Source organism: Trichomycterus rosablanca, chromosome 19, assembly GCF_030014385.1.
Source record: "Trichomycterus rosablanca isolate fTriRos1 chromosome 19, fTriRos1.hap1, whole genome shotgun sequence".
Classification (NCBI taxonomy): Eukaryota; Metazoa; Chordata; class Actinopteri; order Siluriformes; family Trichomycteridae; genus Trichomycterus; species Trichomycterus rosablanca.
Window position 1 is genome coordinate 18,576,275 of NC_086006.1, and position 18,658 is coordinate 18,594,932.

The 18,658-nt window shown below is 42.1% G+C and overlaps 1 protein-coding gene across 1 annotated transcript in view; it reads left to right on the forward strand.

Moving 5' to 3' along the window:
- Window positions 1-15,951, forward strand: part of ccm2l (CCM2 like scaffold protein) — a 41,431-nt gene extending 25,480 nt beyond the window's left edge. The window contains exons 8-10 of the mRNA XM_063015544.1: window positions 1,785-1,944; window positions 3,654-3,792; window positions 15,574-15,951. Of these exons, the coding sequence (XP_062871614.1) occupies window positions 1,785-1,944; window positions 3,654-3,792; window positions 15,574-15,836 (562 nt within the window). The 3' untranslated portion in view covers window positions 15,837-15,951. The remainder of the gene's footprint in view (window positions 1-1,784; window positions 1,945-3,653; window positions 3,793-15,573) is intronic.
- The last annotated feature ends 2,707 nt before the right edge of the window (window positions 15,952-18,658 follow it).

Genomic DNA, 18,658 nt, shown 5'->3' on the forward strand with positions numbered 1-18,658 from the left:
AAAAACATCCTGTGTCCACTGATGAAGGTCTAGAAGATGACCAACTCAAACAGCAGCAATAGATGAGCGATCATCCCTGACTTTACATCTACAAGATGGACCAACTAGGTAGGAGTGTCTAATAGAGTGGACAGTGAGTGGACACTGTGTTTAAAAACTCCAGCAGCGCTGCTGTGTCTGATCCACTCATACCAGCACTAACACACCATCACCATGTCAGTGTCACTGCAGTGCTGAGAATGATCCACCACCTAAATAATACCTGCTCTGTGGTGGTCCTGTGGGGGGTCCTGACCATTGAAGAACAGGGTGAAAGCAGGTTAAAAGTGTGTAGAGAAACAGATGGACTACAGTCAGTAATTGTAGAACTACAAAGTGCTTCTATATGGTAGGTTTTTCAGGATGAACTCAAGTTTATATGCGTGTGAAGGCAGGCGAGCAAATACTTTTGGCAATATAGTGTATCTTACAGATGATATACACTATTTAGTATGGTAATATGCTTTTCAACACAGTAAGTGGTCGTTAATCAAACCCTTACATGATCAGTGCAATATTAAATACTGTACAGGTTTAGGCGTTTTTGTTAATTTAGGTTCAAATACAGATTGTGTTTCACACTGGGGATAAATGAGCAAACCGGTGGCAAACTTGGTGCTGAAACGTAAAAATTCACTGTACTTTTCAGCCGACTTTAGTGCGTCCAATTGCCCATTTGCGTCACGGTTCCACTCCACTAATGCCGACCCCGTCTCTGATTGAGGAGAACGAAGCTAACCCACGCCCCCAACGACACGCGGGCAGCAGCCGTATGCATCTTGTCACCTACACTTAACAAGTGCATATGCGGATCAGCACTGTGTGCAGAGAGACACACCCCGATCAGCGCACTCTTTCCTCGTCTCTGTGCAGAGGTCGTAGATGCGTCAGTCATGAGAGAGTCCCTATCCGGCTTAATATCCCACCCCTATATGAACAACAGAACAGCATTTCTTTATGCATGATTGCAACTATACAAATCATATATCAATGGAGACTTTGGACTGTTATGTGGCTAAGTGTTGGGGCTGCAGCAGTTGGTGTCCTTGGTTCCCAAAGGATTGGAGAACGTTGTTAAATAAAAGGAGATATAACACAGTGGTAGGCATGTGCCTGTCCTAACTTTTTTGGAACATGCTATAAGGATTATGTGTGTTATATTTTTAGTAGAACGCAAATCAAAAGGATTTGCAAATCAATGTGGTCTGGTTCTATTTGCATTAGCCCTATTTTCCTAACCTCAAAGCATAAAGGTCCTGGGTTTGATTCTCAGGTGGAGTAGTCTGGGTCCTATCTGTGTGGAGTTTGCATGTTTCCCCCCTGTGTTTACGTGGGTTTCCTCAGGGAGCTCAGTCCAAAGACATGCAAGTGAGGTGAGCTGATGATACAAAATTGTCCATGACTGACATTGTTTGACATTAAAAACTTGAACTGATGAATCTTATAAGGAGTAATTACCTGTCCTGTCATGAATATAACCAAAGTGTGTAAAACATGACGTTAAAATCCTAATAAATAAAATAAATATTGTCCGAACCTTTTAAAATTGGCTTTGTAGCTACACTGATGATTAATAAAAATCCCACATTAATTAGCGAAGTGTGTTTGTGGTTTTCCAGTGGAGTGGATAAAACATGTAAACATGTTACGCATAAATGCCACCTTCAGCTGATAATTGCACCCATGTGTATAGGTGAGATCCCTTGATAATACTGTTTGTGTTTGTGTATTATTTTTTTTCATAGTGATGGTTCTCAGGATCCATTTGAACCATATTACAGTGAGAACTACAGTGAGAATTCATCTCTCTCATATCAGGACTCCAATCGCAGCCTGGCCTCCATACACAGTGACTCTGAACCCAGTAATGCAAACTTGAAGCTAATGCAAGGCTACATGATGACGGTGAGACCAACTGATTGATGGGCGATAATGCATACACCTTTGTAATTACTAAGAATTGTGCAGTACATTGTTTTTATGATTCACTTTCAATTGGGTTGCAATTTACAGTGCTGGGAAAAGAATTAGCTCCTCCTATTCAGTTTTCCTTCCAATCTAGTCATATCCAATTACCCAATTGCATTATGCTTCCTCTCTACTGATGTTGATCTCCACCCTGGTTGAAGAAAGCTGAGACTGACGCCCTCCGACACATAGTAGTAGCCTACTGCAGCTTTTCACCTGCATGAGGCGAGTTCATATGCGGATCAGCTTTGTGTACAGAGAGCCACAACCTGATCAATGCATTATCCCTCATCTCTGTGCAGGCGCCATCAGTCAGCCAGCAGTGATGATAATTGCATCAGGTATGAGGTCCTGTCCGGCTCCCACCCTGTATGAACAACAGCCAGTCGTTGTTCATGTAGGCACCCAGCCTGCCTAATGGCAGAGCTGAGTTTCGAACCGGGCAAGTTATAGCCTAGTGGTTAAGGTACTAGACTAGTAATCAGAAGGTCGCTGGTTCAAGCCCCACCACTGCCAGGTTGACACTGTTGGGCCCTTGAGCAAGGCCCTTAACCCTCAGTTACTCAGACTGTATACTGTAACAGTACTGTAAGTTGCTTTGGGTAAAGGCGTCTGCTAAATGCCGAAAATGTAAATGTAAGTTCGAGATGTCAGCTCTGTCTGCATTCCCAGTCTCCCAATCTAGTTGTATCCAATTACCCGATTGCATTTTGCTTCCTTGCTTCCTTTTTTCACCTGCACAAGTCGAGTTCATATTTGGGTCGGTATTGCATATGGAGAGTCACACACTGATCCCTGTTATCCCTCGTCTCTGTGCAGAAGCCATCGATCAGCCAGCAGAGATCATAATTGCATCAGTTATGATGAATCTATCTAAGCTGTGCAGCATTCCCACCCACAGACAAGCCAATCACTGTCTGTGTAGCAGAGCTGAGATTCAAACTCACGGGTTTGCGATGTCAGATCTGGTGTGCTAATGCGTTTTACCGCTGCACCACATGAGCACCTATTTTTTAATGTTTGTCACACATTTCAAATCTTCTAAATCAATTTGATATTAAGGCAGTACAACCTGTGTAAACAAGATACAGTTTTCAAATGATCACTTTATTTTTTAACTGATTATGTGTAGGGCGGCATGGTGGCTCGGTGGGTAGGTTCGATCCCCTGGCGGGGCGGTCCGGGTCTTTTCTGTGCGGAGTTTGCATGTTCTCCCCGTGTCTGCGTGGGTTTCCTCCCGGAGCTCCGGGTTTCCTCCCACAGTCCAAAAACATGCAGTCAGGTTAATTGGAGACACTGAATTGCCCTATAAGTGAATGGGTGTTTGTATGTGTGTGTATTTGTGGCTGCCCTGCGATGGGCCGGCGTCCCGTCCAGGGTGTTACTGTGTGCCTTGCGCCCATTGAATAGCTGGGAGCTCCCAACACAGGGAGATTAAACTGTAAAGTTTTAGACTAAGTGGTGGTACCAACCTGAATGGGCACCCAAATTGACTCCTGGGGGGGGGACTGGTACTTGTAGTATCAGTAATGTGCGTCCTGTATACTGACGGACCAGATATGATTGTACCTTGGGCTGGATGTGGCCCTTTATTTGAACTTTACAGCAGTGTTTACCCTTGTATGTTAAATGTGTTTTGTGTGCAGTTACGCAGTAAGCTGACTCCTCAGGAGATTCAGCAGTTTGCTGTGTTGCTGAGGGAGTACCGTGTGGGCGCTCCCATAGACCAGTTTTGCTTTGACCTTTTCAACCTTTACGGAGACTCGCGCAAATTCCTCCTGCTCAGTGAGTACACAACGTCATACTGAATATTTGTTTAGCACATCCTATGACAAACCAGCTTTTATTTGATTGCAGACAGTTTGAACCCAAGATATATCATGTTTTGTCTGCTCAACTTTATTTCATTTGTTAATAAACCTCCATTCCTGCATTTCAGGCCTGCAACACATTCCAAAAAAAAGTTGGGATGGGGGCAATTTAGAGCTAGTAATGAGGTGAAAAAACTATATAATTATATGATTCCAAACAGGTGATTGTAATCATGATTTGGTACAAAAGCAGCATCCAGAAAAGGCTGAGTCTTTGATGAGCAAAGATGATCAGATGATCAACAAATGTCAACAAATGTGTGAGAAAATTATTAAAATGTGTAAAAACAATGTACCTCAAAAAAAGATTGGAAGGGATTTGCATATTTCTCCCTCTACAGTGCATAATATCATTAAACGATTCAAGGAATCGGGAGGAATTTCAGAGCGTGAAGACCAAGGGCGCAAGCTTAAGCTGAACACCCGTGATCTTTGATCCCTTAGACAGCTAATATAACCACATGGGTGAGGGATTACTTTGGCAAACCTTTGTCAAGCACTACAATACAGAGTTACATGCACAAATGCCACTTAAACCTTTACTGTGCAAAAAGAAGCCTTATGTTAACCATGTCCAGAAGCAGTGTCGACTTATCTGGGCTTGGAGGCATCTAGGATGGACCATCACACAGTGGAAACATGTATTGGGGTCAGATGAATCAACATTCTAGGTTGTTTTTGGAAAAAATGGACGCTGTGTGCTCCGGACCAAAGACGAAAAAGGACCATCCAGACTGTTATCAGGAACAAGTCCAAAAGCTAGGGTCTGTCATGGTATGAGGCTGTGTCTGTGCCCTTGGCAAAGGTCATTTACACTTATGTGATGGCAGCATTAATGCAGAAAAGTACATTGAGATCTTAGAGCAACATGTGCTGCCTTCAAGATGTCATCTTTTCCAGGGACGTCCAGCATTTTTCAACAATACAATGCAAAACCACATGCTGCACACATTACAAAGGCATGGCTGTGGAAGAAGAGGGTACGAGTACTGGACTGGCCCGCCTGCAGTCCTGACCTGCCCCCAATATAGAATGTGTGGAGAATTTTGAAACGAAAAATGTGACAGCGGTGACCCTGTACTGTTACATCTTAAGACGTGTTTACAGGAAGAACGGGACAAAGTAAAAGCTGAAACACTAAATCACTTGGTCTCCTTGGTGCCAAAACGTCTTTTAAGTGTGGTGAAAAGGAATAGCAACATTACAAAGTGGTTAATGCTTTACTGTCCCAACTTTTTTTGGAATGTGTTGCAGGCCTGAAATGCAGGAATGGATGTACAGTATTTTAATAAATGAAATGAAGTTGAGTAGATAAAACATGAAATATCTCAGGTTCATCCTGTCTGCAATCAAATAAAAGTCAAAGTAAATGTGAGGGGTTGTAGTTTAATAATAATATTTAGTGCTATTTAGTTCAACTGTAGTTATATTTCTGTTGCACTGTAGTAAACCCTTTCCTTTAAGCTTTGTCCCAAATGATTTAGCAAGCAGGTGTCACCTAGTGTGTTGGAAAATCTCTGCGTGCTCTCTCTCTGGTGGTGGTTATGATTCACTGGCCAAGGTAGGAAACACCCTGGATAGGTGGCCAGTCCATCACAGGGCAAACACACACACACGTTCACACCTAGGACAGTTTTAGCACATCCAATTAACCAGACTGTCCAGAGCTCCCAGAGGAAACCCACACTCCCCAGATCGCTTCACCTGGGAAACAAACCCAGGACCTTCTTGCTGTGAGGCGACAGTGCTACTCACCGAGCCACTGTGAAGCCCAAAATTGTCAAAATGTGAAATAAGAGCCGGCATCTGTTTTATTTGCAATTATATGATCATTCCATCACCAAACATCTGGGTTTGTATGAAAAACACCAAGAAGAACCCAAGTAGAAAAGCTTCTGGTGATGCATTAATTACACAGCTGTGTGGGAGGAGAGTTTAATCACAGTGATGATGAGTGTTTTGCTAGGGCTTGTAATAGAAAAAAGAAGTTAAATTTTAAAAGATTTTAATACATTTTCACACTGGCAACGTAACAAAACAGGCTAAAATTTCTACTAGGAGCTTGTGAGATATGGTATTAGAAGATAGAAGGAAGTTGGGAACAAAAAACTCACTGTCCATTTTATCAGCTCCACTTACCATATAGAAGCACTTTGTAGTTTTACAATTACTGACTGTAGTCCATCTGTTTCTCTGCATGCTTTGTTAGCCCCCTTTCATGCTGTTCTTCAATGGTCAGGACCCCCACAGGACCACCACGGAGCAGGTATTATTTAGGTGGTGGATGATTCTCAGCACTGCAGTGACACTGACATGGTGGTGGTGTGTTAGTGTGTGTTGTGCTGGTATGAGTGACACCTCACTGTCACTGCTGGACTGAGAATAGTCCACCAACCAAAAATATCCAGCCAACAGCGCCCCGTAGGCAGCGTCCTGTGACCACTGATGAAGGTCTAGAAGATGACCAACTTAAACAGCAGCAGTAGATGAGCCATCGTCTCTGACTTTACATCTACAAGATGTACCAACTAGGTAGGAGTGTCTAATAGAGTGGACCGTGAGTGGACACGGTATTTAAAAACTCCAGCAGCGCTGCTGTGTCTGATCCACTCATACCAGCACAACACACACTAACACACCACCACCATGTCAGTGTCACTGCAGTGCTGAGAATGATCCACCACCTAAATAATACCTGCACTGTAGTGGTCCTGTGGGGGTCCTGCAGAGATATGCAGAGAAACAGATGGACTACAGTCAGTACTACAAAGTGCTCCTATATGATTAGTGGTGCTGATAAAATGTACAGTGAGTGTAGAAACAAGGAGGTGGTTTTAATGTTATGGCTGATCGGTGTATGTTGGGACGTTTAAGTTCATTTTAATTAATTAGTTTAAGAAATAATTACTGTTTTAAAATACAAATACATAATGAAAATTATATAATAATATAATAATAAAAATTACAATAATGCAAGTATGGGTGGCACAGTGGCTCAGTGGGTAGCACTGTCACCTCACAGCAAGAAGGTCCTGGGTTTGATTCCCAGGTGGAACAGTCTGGGTCCTTTATCTGTGGAGTTTACATGTTTTTCTACAATAGCTCTGGTTTCCTCTCACAGTCCAAAGACATGCATTCAGGTTAACTGGAGCTACTAAACTTACCCTAGGTGTGTGTGTGTGTGTCTGTAAGCATGTTGTGTTTGCCCTTTGATGGACTGGCGACCTATACAGAACGTTGCCTGCCCTTCGGCCCAGTGAATTGTACTAACCGTGACCCTGAATAGCATGAATGAACAAATAATGCAATTAGAATAAATTGATTTGTTAAATAGTAAAATAAAAAAAAATAATGCAACGCATGGTCACCTCACAGCCTGAAGGTCCTGGGGTTGACTCCCAGGTTGTGCAATCTGGGTCCTTTCTGTGTGGAGTTTGCATGTTCTTCTTGTGTCTGTGTGGGTTTCCTCTGTGAGCTCTGGTTTTCTCCCACAGTCCAATGACATGCAGCCAGATTAATTACTAAAACTGCCCTAGGTGTGAATCTGAGTGTGTGTGTGTGTGTGTGTATTCACTTTTTGATGAACTGGCAACCTGTCTGGGGTGTTTCCTGCCTTTCGCCAATTAAATCGGACCCACCGTGACCCTAAATAAGATAAAGCTGTAGTAAAACAGACAATGAAGGAATGAATGGATAATACTGTCATTATTATACTATATTTCTTAGGGTTGTTTTTTTTTTTTAAGGACAGCAAATGCTGTTAAGTAATTCATTAAATTATAATGATTAAAAAATACATCTGGGCGATGTAAGACGGAAAAAAGTGAATTAAAGTGTAAGAAAAAGAAGATCATCTAGTCTGTGTCGACATGACCGTGTCATATAACTAATAAAGTGGCCTCTACATCTGTCTGCTCACATCCTCATTAAACGTAACATTAAAACGACCTCCTTGTTTCTACACACACTGTCCATTTTATCAGCTCCACTTACCATATAGAAGCACTTTGTAGTTCTACAATTACTGACTGTAGTCCATCTGTTCCTCTGCATGCTTTGTTAGCCCCCTTTCATGCTGTTCTTCAATGGTCGGGACCCCCACAGGACCACAACAGAGCAGACATTATTTGGGTGGTGGATGATTCTCAGCACTGCAGTGACACTGACATGGTGGTGGTGTGTTAGTGTGTGTTGTGCTGGTATGAGTGGATAAGACACAGCAATGCTGATGGAGTTTTTAAACACCTCACTATCACTGCTGGACTGAGAATAGTCCGCCAACCAAAAATATCCAGCCAACAGCTCCCTGTAGGCAGCGTTGTGTGACCACTGATGAAGGTCTACAACAGCAGCAATAGATGAGCGATCGTCTCTGACTTTACATCTACAAGGTGGACCAACTAGGTAGGAGTGTCTAATAGAGTGTACAGTGAGTGGACACGGTATTTAAAAACTCCAGCAGCGCTGCTGTGTCTGATCCACTCATACCAGCACAACACACACTAACACACCACCACCATGTCAGTGTCACTGCAGTGCTTAGAATGATCCACCACCCAAATAATACCTGCTCTGTGGTGGTCCTGTGGGGGTCCTGACCATTGAAGAACAGGGTGAAAGGGGGCTAACAAAGCATGCAGAGAAACAGATGGACTACAGTCAGTAATTGTAGAACTACAAAGTGCTCCTATATAGTAAGTGGAGCTGATAAAATGGACAGTGAATGTAGAAACAAGGAGGTGGTTTTAATGTTTTGGCTGATTCTATCTTGTCTGTAATATGTAACATTTTTAACATAAAATTAGAATAATATACAAACTACACTGCAAACAATCCATCATAATTGTTTACATGCTTCTTAAATACGTTCTGATGTGTAATTAAATACGTGTCCGTGTGTGTTTATGATTTTTAGACACATCATAAACAAAAGTGGCGGCCATGTACATAGACAAAGGAAGTTATGTGTCTGGTTGTGCTTGTGCTGGCCTCATTGTGTATATTAATAATAATAATAATAATACATTTTATTTATATAGCGCTTTTCAAGATACTCAAAGACGCTTTACATAAGACAAATAATCAAAACAAATACGTACATACACCATACAAATCATAGTACAAAATCAAAATAGTACATCAACATCAAGAATAATTAAGATAAAAACAAAGAGAGCAGCATAAGACAGTTCATTAAAAATTAGCTAAATTATGAGAGAGAACAACAAATATAGAACAATTTCTTAAAATTAGACAGAAACAGGACAGATTTACATGCAATCAGGAAACTGAAAACTTTACAAGTTTTAGGATCTAGGACTTCACATTTCTGTCGTGATCTAAGTATAAAAACTATTAAAAAGAATAGCAAAAATAAAAGCATTTATTTCGTGTTGTTACAAGTTAAATGCCATATTGAATAGATGAGTTTTGAGAAGTGACTTGAATTTGGACAGGTCAGGACAATCTCGTAGGTGTTTGGGGAGAGCATTCCATAAAGATGGAGCAGCTATGGAAAAGGCCCTGTCACCCCAGGTCCGGTGCTTGGTCCTAGAGGGTATGGACAGTAGGTTAGCCTCAGAAGAGCGAAGGCTACGGGAGGGAATGTGCTGATGGAGCAGGTCGGTGAGGTAGGATGGGGCCTGATTATGGAGAGCTTTGTGAGTGAATAGAAGAATTTTGAATTGAATGCGTTGAGCAACGGGAAGCCAATGAAGTTTTTGTAGAACAGGTGTAATATGATCACGGGAGCGAGTATGAGTAAGGAGGCGAGCAGCTGAATTCTGGATATACTGAAGTTTTTTTAGGATTTTGTTAGATGTACCATAAAGGATACTATTGCAATAATCAATTCTGGATGTAATAAAAGCATGAATCAAGGTTTCGGCGGCAGAAAAGGAGAGTGATGGACGTAGACGTGCTATGTTTTTTAGATGAAATAAAGCAGTTTTGGTGATGTGATTTACATGGCGGTCAAAAGAGAGGTTGCTATCAAAAATTACACCAAGATTTCGGATGTTAGAAGACGGAGACAAAGTGTCATTATCAATGGTAATTTGAAAATTTTTTGTGGTTTTTGCCAGGGTTGTAGGACCTACGATGATCATATCTGATTTTTCACAGTTTAATTTGAGGAAATTAGCTTTCATCCACAATTTCATTTCAGTGATGCAATTTGTCAGAGTGGAGTGAAGTTCAGTATTAATGGATTTGGAGGAGATGTAAAGCTGAATATCATCAGCATAACAGTGGAAATGTAAACCATGCCGACGTATGATGTCACCAAGGGGGAGCATATAAAGAATAAACAAAAGGGGACCTAACACTGAGCCTTGGGGAACGCCTTGGGACAGTGGAGCAATGGCAGAACTACAATTGTTGATATTAACAAACTGTTGTCTGTTTACGAGATATGACCTTAACCACAAAAGGGCAGTACCAGTGATGTTGACAGAGGATTCAAGGCGGGACAGAAGAATGGAGTGATTAATGGTGTCAAAAGCTGCAGTAAGATCAAGGAGGACGAGAATATTAATTTGTCCAGAGTCTGAGGAAAGAAGAAGGTCATTTGTGACTTTGAGGAGGGCTGACTCAGTGCTGTGCTGGGGGCGGAAACCAGACTGAAATGATTCAAATAGATTATTGGAATTTAGGTGATCTTTGAGCTGTGAGGCAACAACACGTTCCAGTATTTTCGACAGAAATGGAAGATTGGAAATGGGCCGAAAGTTACTCATAATGTTAGAGTCAAGTCCAGGTTTTTTAAGTATGGGAGTAACAGCAGCCAATTTGAGTGATTGAGGGACTGAGCCAGAACTAAGAGAGGAATTGATTATCTCTGTGATAAGTGATGAGATAACTGGAAAACAACCCTTAACAAGTTTTGATGGAGCAGGATCCAAAACACAAGTGGAGCTTCGCATCCCTGTTAAGATCTCAGATAGGTCCAAAAGAGACACAGGTGAGAACTGAGACAGAGGCTGGGTAATAAATTGAGATGAGATAGGCGGAGAAACAGAGATGACAGGGGAAACTGTCAGAAAATTGTGGATATTCTCAACTTTTGTTTGAAAAAATGAGAGGTAAGAGTTACACTTGTCAACTGTAAAGGAATTGGTAGTATTGTCAACTGGTTTGAGAAGTTTATTTATTGTGGAAAAGAGAGTCTTAGGATTTGTTGATCCAGCATGTATGAGTTCGGAATAGTAAGTGGATCGGGCTGCCGTAAGAGCGTCTTTGTAATGTTGAAGATAATCAGAATAAATCTGATAATGTACTGTTAGACCGGTTTTCTTATAAAGTCTTTCAAGCTGGCGTTTACGGGATTTCATTTGGTGAAGCTCAATTGTGTACCATGGTGCAGAATGACTAAATGAAACAAATTTGGTTCTCAAAGGAGCCAGCTCATCAAGACATGAGGCGAGTATGTCATTATAGTAATCGACAAGGTCAGATGAATTACTAGACAGTACAGGACAGACAGACATCTTTTTAACAAGAGAATCTGAGAAAGCAGAGGGAGAGATATATTGAAGATTCCTGAAGGATATTTTACGTTTAGCTCTAGTGATGGGCCTAGTGACCTCAATGTCCATGATGATTGTCAAATGATCAGAGACAGTAAGGTCATGGCTGGACGGCTGATGAACTAGGACACCAGTAGAGCAGACAAGGTCAAGAGTATGACCTTTTTTATGAGTTGGAAAATGTATATGTTGTGTGAAATTAAAACACTGTAACAATTCCAAAAATTCCCTGGCAAATTTACAGTTGTTGTCATCAATATGGATGTTAAAATCACCCATAAGCAGTACAGAGGATGAGAGGGCACTAAGCTGGGTTAAAAAATCTGAAAAATCAGAGAGAAAGGAAGCGTTTGGCTTTGGCGGACGATAAACTACAGCAGTGACCAGAGGAGTAGGCCCTGACAACTTGAAAGCCAGGTGTTCAAAAGAAAGAGCAGCAGGAAAAGACAAAGTGGTTATTTTAATATCATCCCTATAGACTGCAGCAACACCACCACCTCGCCCTTCCATACGAGGTTCATCAATATACGAGTATCCCATTGGCGTGGTCTGATTTAACGTAAAATAATCCAAGGGTTTATGCCAAGTTTCAGTGAGACAGAAAAAGTCTAGTTCACTGTCAGATATAAATTCACTGAGTACAGTACTTTTTGTGTTGAGTGAACGAACATTAAGCAATGCCATTTTCAAGTGGTATTGTTGTGTAGTTGGCTGTGATGAACGAGGAAGAGAACGGAGATTTGCTAAGTCCACTCCGCGTTTCCTATCCCACTCCGTGGACAGCGTTGTCATGGAGACTACACCGCTACTGGTGTGCAAGGCAGCAGCGCTCTGATGACGTGTTTGCGGAGCGACAGTGCGCACGGCTGACCAGAAGGATGGAATAGCGTTACCGTTTCGAAGATAAACAAGCTTTCTCCGGGAGCCCCTGTGAATATAACGAGGCCGGCGAAGGAGTCCAAGCTGTTTGATGACTGAAATACACGATGGAGTAGTGCAGTTGTTGAACTTCCTCAGCTGGTCAACGGAATAGTTCAACATCGTGCCGATCCCAGGAAAACTCATCCACCGTTCACCACCGGCCGCAGACGCGATGTACAGTAGAAAGAACAAAAAGTATCAAAAGCACAAATAAAAGTATCAAAAGTAACATAAAAGAAATAGATCCACAAGGTGTGTAAAAAGATGAAAACGAAAAACGATAAAAATACAATAAAATACGGTAAAATACGGTAAAATACGGTAACGGTAGCGGCAGCCAAATGCGCCAGCGTCCACCATCCTATATATATTCCAGCCCTGCTCCCAATGTCTGATCTGTATTGATCCGTAACCGCATTGCAGATTGTTCCCCTTTTTCTTTGCTAAATCAAAAAGTCATGGAGCTTGTTTTGTGCCAAAAAAAAACAAAGGTGGAACCACAGCATCTAAAGCAAGGACAAATAATCAAAAAGAATTATGTCTGCTTTAAGATCTAACCTTGTGTATCTGTAACAAATTAATTTCAAATTATCTTAACATCAGGCTATTTTAAACATGCTCTGTTGTCTCAAACTTTTTGTGATCTTTGCATTATCAGAATAAGGTTGGATGGAATTGGATGGAAATAAGATGCGACATTATGTCCCATTAACAGCTATGTACAGTATGTTGGGACTAGTGGGATCGTTTTGTCTTCAAATTATTTATAGTATAGTGGTATGTAGGTACTGGTATGTATACAAATATACAGTACATATACTGTATATACACTGATCAGCCATAACATTAAAACCACCTCCTTGTTTCAACACTTACTGTCCTGCTTTTACCCTGTTTTTTAATGGTTAGGACCCCCGCAGGACCACCACAGAGCAGGTATTATTTAGGTGGTGGATCATTCTCAGCACTGCAGTGACACTGACATGGTGGTGGTGTGTTAGTGTGTGTTGTGCTGGTATGAGTGGATCAGACACAGCAGCCCTGCTGGAGTTTTTAAATACCGCGTCCACTCACTGTCCACTCTATTAGACACTCCTACCTGGTTGGTCCACCTTGTAGATGTAAAGTCAGAGACGATCGCTCATCTATTGCTGCTGTTTGAGTTGGTCATCTTCTAGACCTTCATCTGTGGACACAGGACGCTGCCCACGGGGTGCTGTTAGCTGGACATATTTTTGGTTGGTGGACTATTCTCAGTCCAGCAGTGACAGTGAGGTGTTTAAAAACTCCATCAGCGCTGCTGTGTCTGATCCACTCATACCAGCACAACACACACTAACACACCACCACCATGTCAGTGTCACTGCAGTGCTGAGAATGATCCACCACCTAAATAATACCTGCTCTGTGGTGGTCCTGTGGAGAGTCCTGACCATTGAAGAACAGCATGAAAGGGGGCTAACAAAGCATGCAGAGAAACAGATGGAGTACAGTCAGTAATTGTAGAACTACAAAGTGCTTCTATATTGTAAGTGGAGCTGATAAAATGGATATCATGTTATGGCTGATATACTGTATATATACAGTGTATCACAAAAGTGAGTACACCCCTCACATTTCTGCAAATATTTTATTATATCTTTTCATGGGACAACACTATAGACATGAAACTTGGATATAACTTAGAGTAGTCAGTGTACAGCTTGTATAGCAGTGTAGATTTACTGTCTTCTGAAAATAACTCAACACACAGCCATTAATGTCTAAATAGCTGGCAACATAAGTGAGTACACCCCACAGTGAACATGTCCAAATTGTGCCCAAAGTGTCAATATTTTGTGTGACCACCATTATTATCCAGCACTGCCTTAACCCTCCTGGGCATGGAATTCACCAGAGCTGCACAGGTTGCTACTGGAATCCTCTTCCACTCCTCCATGATGACATTCACGGAGCTGGTGGATGTTAGACACCTTGAACTCCTCCACCTTCCACTTGAGGATGCGCCACAGGTGCTCAATTGGGTTTAGTCCATCACCTTTACCTTCAGCTTCCTCAGCAAGGCAGTTGTCATCTTGGAGGTTGTGTTTGGGGTCGTTATCCTGTTGGAAAACTGCCATGAGGCCTAGTTTTCGAAGGGAGGGGATCATGCTCTGTTTCAGAATGTCACAGTACATGTTGAAATTCATGTTTCCCTCAATGAACTGCAGCTCCCCAGTGCCAGCAACACTCATGCAGCCCAAGACCATGATGCTACCACCACCATGCTTGACTGTAGGCAAGATACAGTTGTCTTGGTACTTCTCACCAGGGCGCCGCCACACATGCTGGACACCATCTGAGCCAAACAGGTTTATCTTGGTCTCGTCAGACGACAGGGCATTCCAGTAATCCATGTTCTTGGACTGCTTGTCTTCAGCAAACTGTTTGCGGGCTTTCTTGTGCGTCAGCTTCCTTCTGGGATGACGACCATGCAGTGTGCGGCGTATGGTCTGAGCACTGACAGGCTGACCTTCCACGTCTTCAACCTCTGCAGCAATGCTGGCAGCACTCATGTGTCTATTTTTTAAAGCCAACCTCTGGATATGACGCCGAACACGTGGACTCAACTTCTTTGGTCGACCCTGGCGAAGCCTGTTCCGAGTGGAACCTGTCCTGGAAAACCGCTGTATGACCTTGGCCACCATGCTGTAGCTCAGTTTCAGGGTGTTAGCAATCTTCTTATAGCCCAGGCCATCTTTGTGGAGAGCAACAATTCTATTTCTCACATTCTTAGAGAGTTCTTTGCCATGAGGTGCCATGTTGAATATCCAGTGGCCAGTATGAGAGAATTGTACCCAAAACACCAAATTTAACAGCCCTGCTCCCCATTTACACCTGGGACCTTGACACATGACACCAGGGAGGGACAACGACACATTTGGGCACAATTTGGACATGTTCACTGTGGGGTGTACTCACTTATGTTGCCAGCTATTTAGACATTAATGGCTGTGTGTTGAGTTATTTTCAGAAGACAGTAAATCTACACTGCTACACTGCTACACTGACTACTCTAAGTTATATCCAAGTTTCATGTCTATAGTGTTGTCCCATGAAAAGATATAATGAAATATTTGCAGAAATGTGAGGGGTGTACTCACTTTTGTGATACACTGTATATATAAAACAAAGTAGTATTTATTATCTTGTTACAGTTTTGTTCTGACCCATACTGCTTCTTAATTCCTGTGTCTGTTCATGGCCAGGTATGCGCCCCTTTATCCCCGACCACGACGTGGGATCGTTTGAATCGTTCCTGGAGAGCATCGGTATTCGGGAGGGTGGAATTTTGACAGATAGCTTTGGTCGGATCAAGCGGAGTATGAGTAGCACATCAGCCACAGCTGTGAGAGGATATGAAGGATCGCAGGACTTCAATCGCAGGATGAGCGATATTGCACATGACATCGAGGCTCTCGGGTTCGAGGAGGGAGATGGCAACATCGAGGAGGAGGACTATTACCTTTAAAGGATGTTTAAATCTGGACAGATATCAGATTTATTCCATATGTTTAGTCGAATATAGTCAAATTTCAGTTCTTTTAAGTTACAGCAAACTGGTTAAAATACAATAAAAAAATTCTCAGTGGAAAACTTCTGGCTTTATGAAACTTCAGACTTTGTAAATGGTGGGGGGAAAACATGTGGACCACCAATCAATCAGAATAATTCATTCTTTAATAATATTGTGTATAATCAGGGAGTGGATTTGGAAGGAACGCTAAAAGCAGAGTGTACTACCGCTACTAATAAAACATTCTACAAGTAGTGTACAATATACACTGATCAGCCATAACATTAAAACCACCTCTTCTACACACATTGTCCATTTTATCAGCTCCACTTAACATATAGAAGCACTTTGTAGATCTACAATTACTGACTGTAGTCCATCTGTGTCTGTGCATGCTTTGTTAGCCCCCTTTCATGCTGTTCTTCAATGGTCTGGACACCCACAGGACCACCACATATTATTTGGGTGGTGGATCATTCTCAGCACTGTAGTGACACTGACATGTTGGTGGTGTGTTAGTGTGTGTTGTGCTGGTATGAGTGGATCAGACACAGCAGCACTGCTGGAGTTTTTAAACACCACACTGTCACTGCTGGACTGAGAATAGTCCACCAACTAAAAAACATCCAGCCAACAGCACCCTGTGGGCAGCATCTTGTGACCACTGATGAAGGTCTAGAAGATGACCGACTCAAACAGCAGCAATAGATGAGCGATCGTCTCTGACTTTACATCTACAAGGTGGACCAACTAGGTAGGAGTGTCTAATAGAGTGGACAGTGAGTGGACACGGTATTTAAAAACTCCAGCAGCACTGCTGTGTCTTATCCACTCATACCAGCACAACACACACTACCATAGTCCTGACCATTGAAGAACAGCATGAAAGGGGGCTAACAAAGCATGCACAGAAACAGATGGACTGCAGTCAGTAATTGTAGAACTACAAAGTGCTTCTATATGTATGTGGAGTCGATAAAATGGACAATGTGTGTAGAAGAGGTGGTTTTAATGTTATGGCTGATCGGTGTATAATATGCATCATCAAGAAAAACATGAAAGATGTGATTTCTCTGGACATATTACAAAATGGGTATATTTTTTGCCAAAAATATTAGAAGCTGAAGTTGCTTGCCTGGCCTAAACAATATACTGACTTACAAATGTATGAAGGATTTAAAACTAACGTAGCCTTAAAGAAGCAGTTTGAACAATGCGGCAAAATTACATACCAATGCTGAACAAAGCTAATTACTTCTTACTCTGAATAGCTCTGTGGTTAGTGTCTGTCAACAATGGCTTTGCAAGTACAAATGTAAAATAATTCATAGTATCCGAATATCAGGGTTCATTCTTTTCACATCTAAAGTCAAAAGACATTGCATATAAATACACTCACCAAGCTCAGTGTATCAGGTGCAGCAGTGTTGTTGGGATTATAAATAATGTTTACATTTATTGACCTCTTTATCAGCACTGGTTGTATGACAAGACTTTATTGGTTAACTATTCTTTTTTCAGTGTTGACATTAAATTAGTTAAAACTCCAATGAACAATGTTGTAGCTTATACATTCATAGCATTCATACCTTATCCTTAACATGGTAGTGTTAGCGCCGTGCTGAGAATGGTCCATCATGCAAATACCATCTGTTCACTGGTGGTTATTTGGAGGTCCCATTCCACAAATGGATGAGGTAGAGGGGGTTGACAAAGTGTACAGAGCAACAGACAGTACTAACTACAGTTAGTAATTGTATACTCAAAGTGAATTCAAATGCAGAGGTCACATGACTTTTTACATAATTGCTTCCCACCCAATACATGTATTATTAAATGTGACTAATGTGACACGTAGTGTAGTAAGAAAGCTCAGATCACCGTGGCATGGTTTCATTTTGCTTCCTGCTGCCTCTGCTGATACAGTTCACAAGAGAAATAGCAGATAAAAAGCCCAGAGATGCTGGTATTTTGGTTGGTATTGTAAACTTCATTTATAACGGGAATACCGTTTCCATGAAAGTGTGTACATGGTCTGCAATAATGCTCAGGTAGGTGGTACGTGTCAAAGTAACATCCACATGGATGGCAGGACACAAGGTTTCCCAGCAGAACATTGTCCAAAGCATCACACTGCCTCCGCCGGCTTGCCTTGTTCCCATAGTGCATCCTGGTGCCATGTGTTCCCCAGGTAAGTGACGCACACGCACCCGGCCATCAACGTGATGTAAAAGAAAACGTGATTCATCAGACCAGACCACCTTCTTCCATTGCTCCGTGGTCCAGCTCCGATGCTCACGTGCCCATTGTTGGTGCTCTCTGCGGCGGACAGGGGTCAGCTTGGGCACCCTGACTGGTCTGCGACTATGCAGCCCCAGACGCAACAAACTGCGATGCACTGTGCGTATATGACACACCACTTAATCACTGGGCTCAGATGTTTTATTCAGTCATGTTGCCACAGGTGTAAAAAATCAAGCACCAAGCCATGCAGTCTGTCTAAAGCCATGCAGTTCTAAAGAAATTAATTTCAGCGTAGTACTGTAATAGGATGCCACATTTGCAAGAACTCAGTTCTTGAAGTTTCTTCCACGCAGACATTTCATGATCAACTGTGAGTGATATTATTACAAGAGGAAGCGTTTACAAACCACAGCAACTCAGCCACAAAGTGACGAATTACAGAGCAGGGTCACAGAGTGTCGAGGCGCATAGGTTCAGAGTTCCAAACCTCCTCTGTCATTAACATCAGGACAAAAACTGTGCACCAGAAGCTT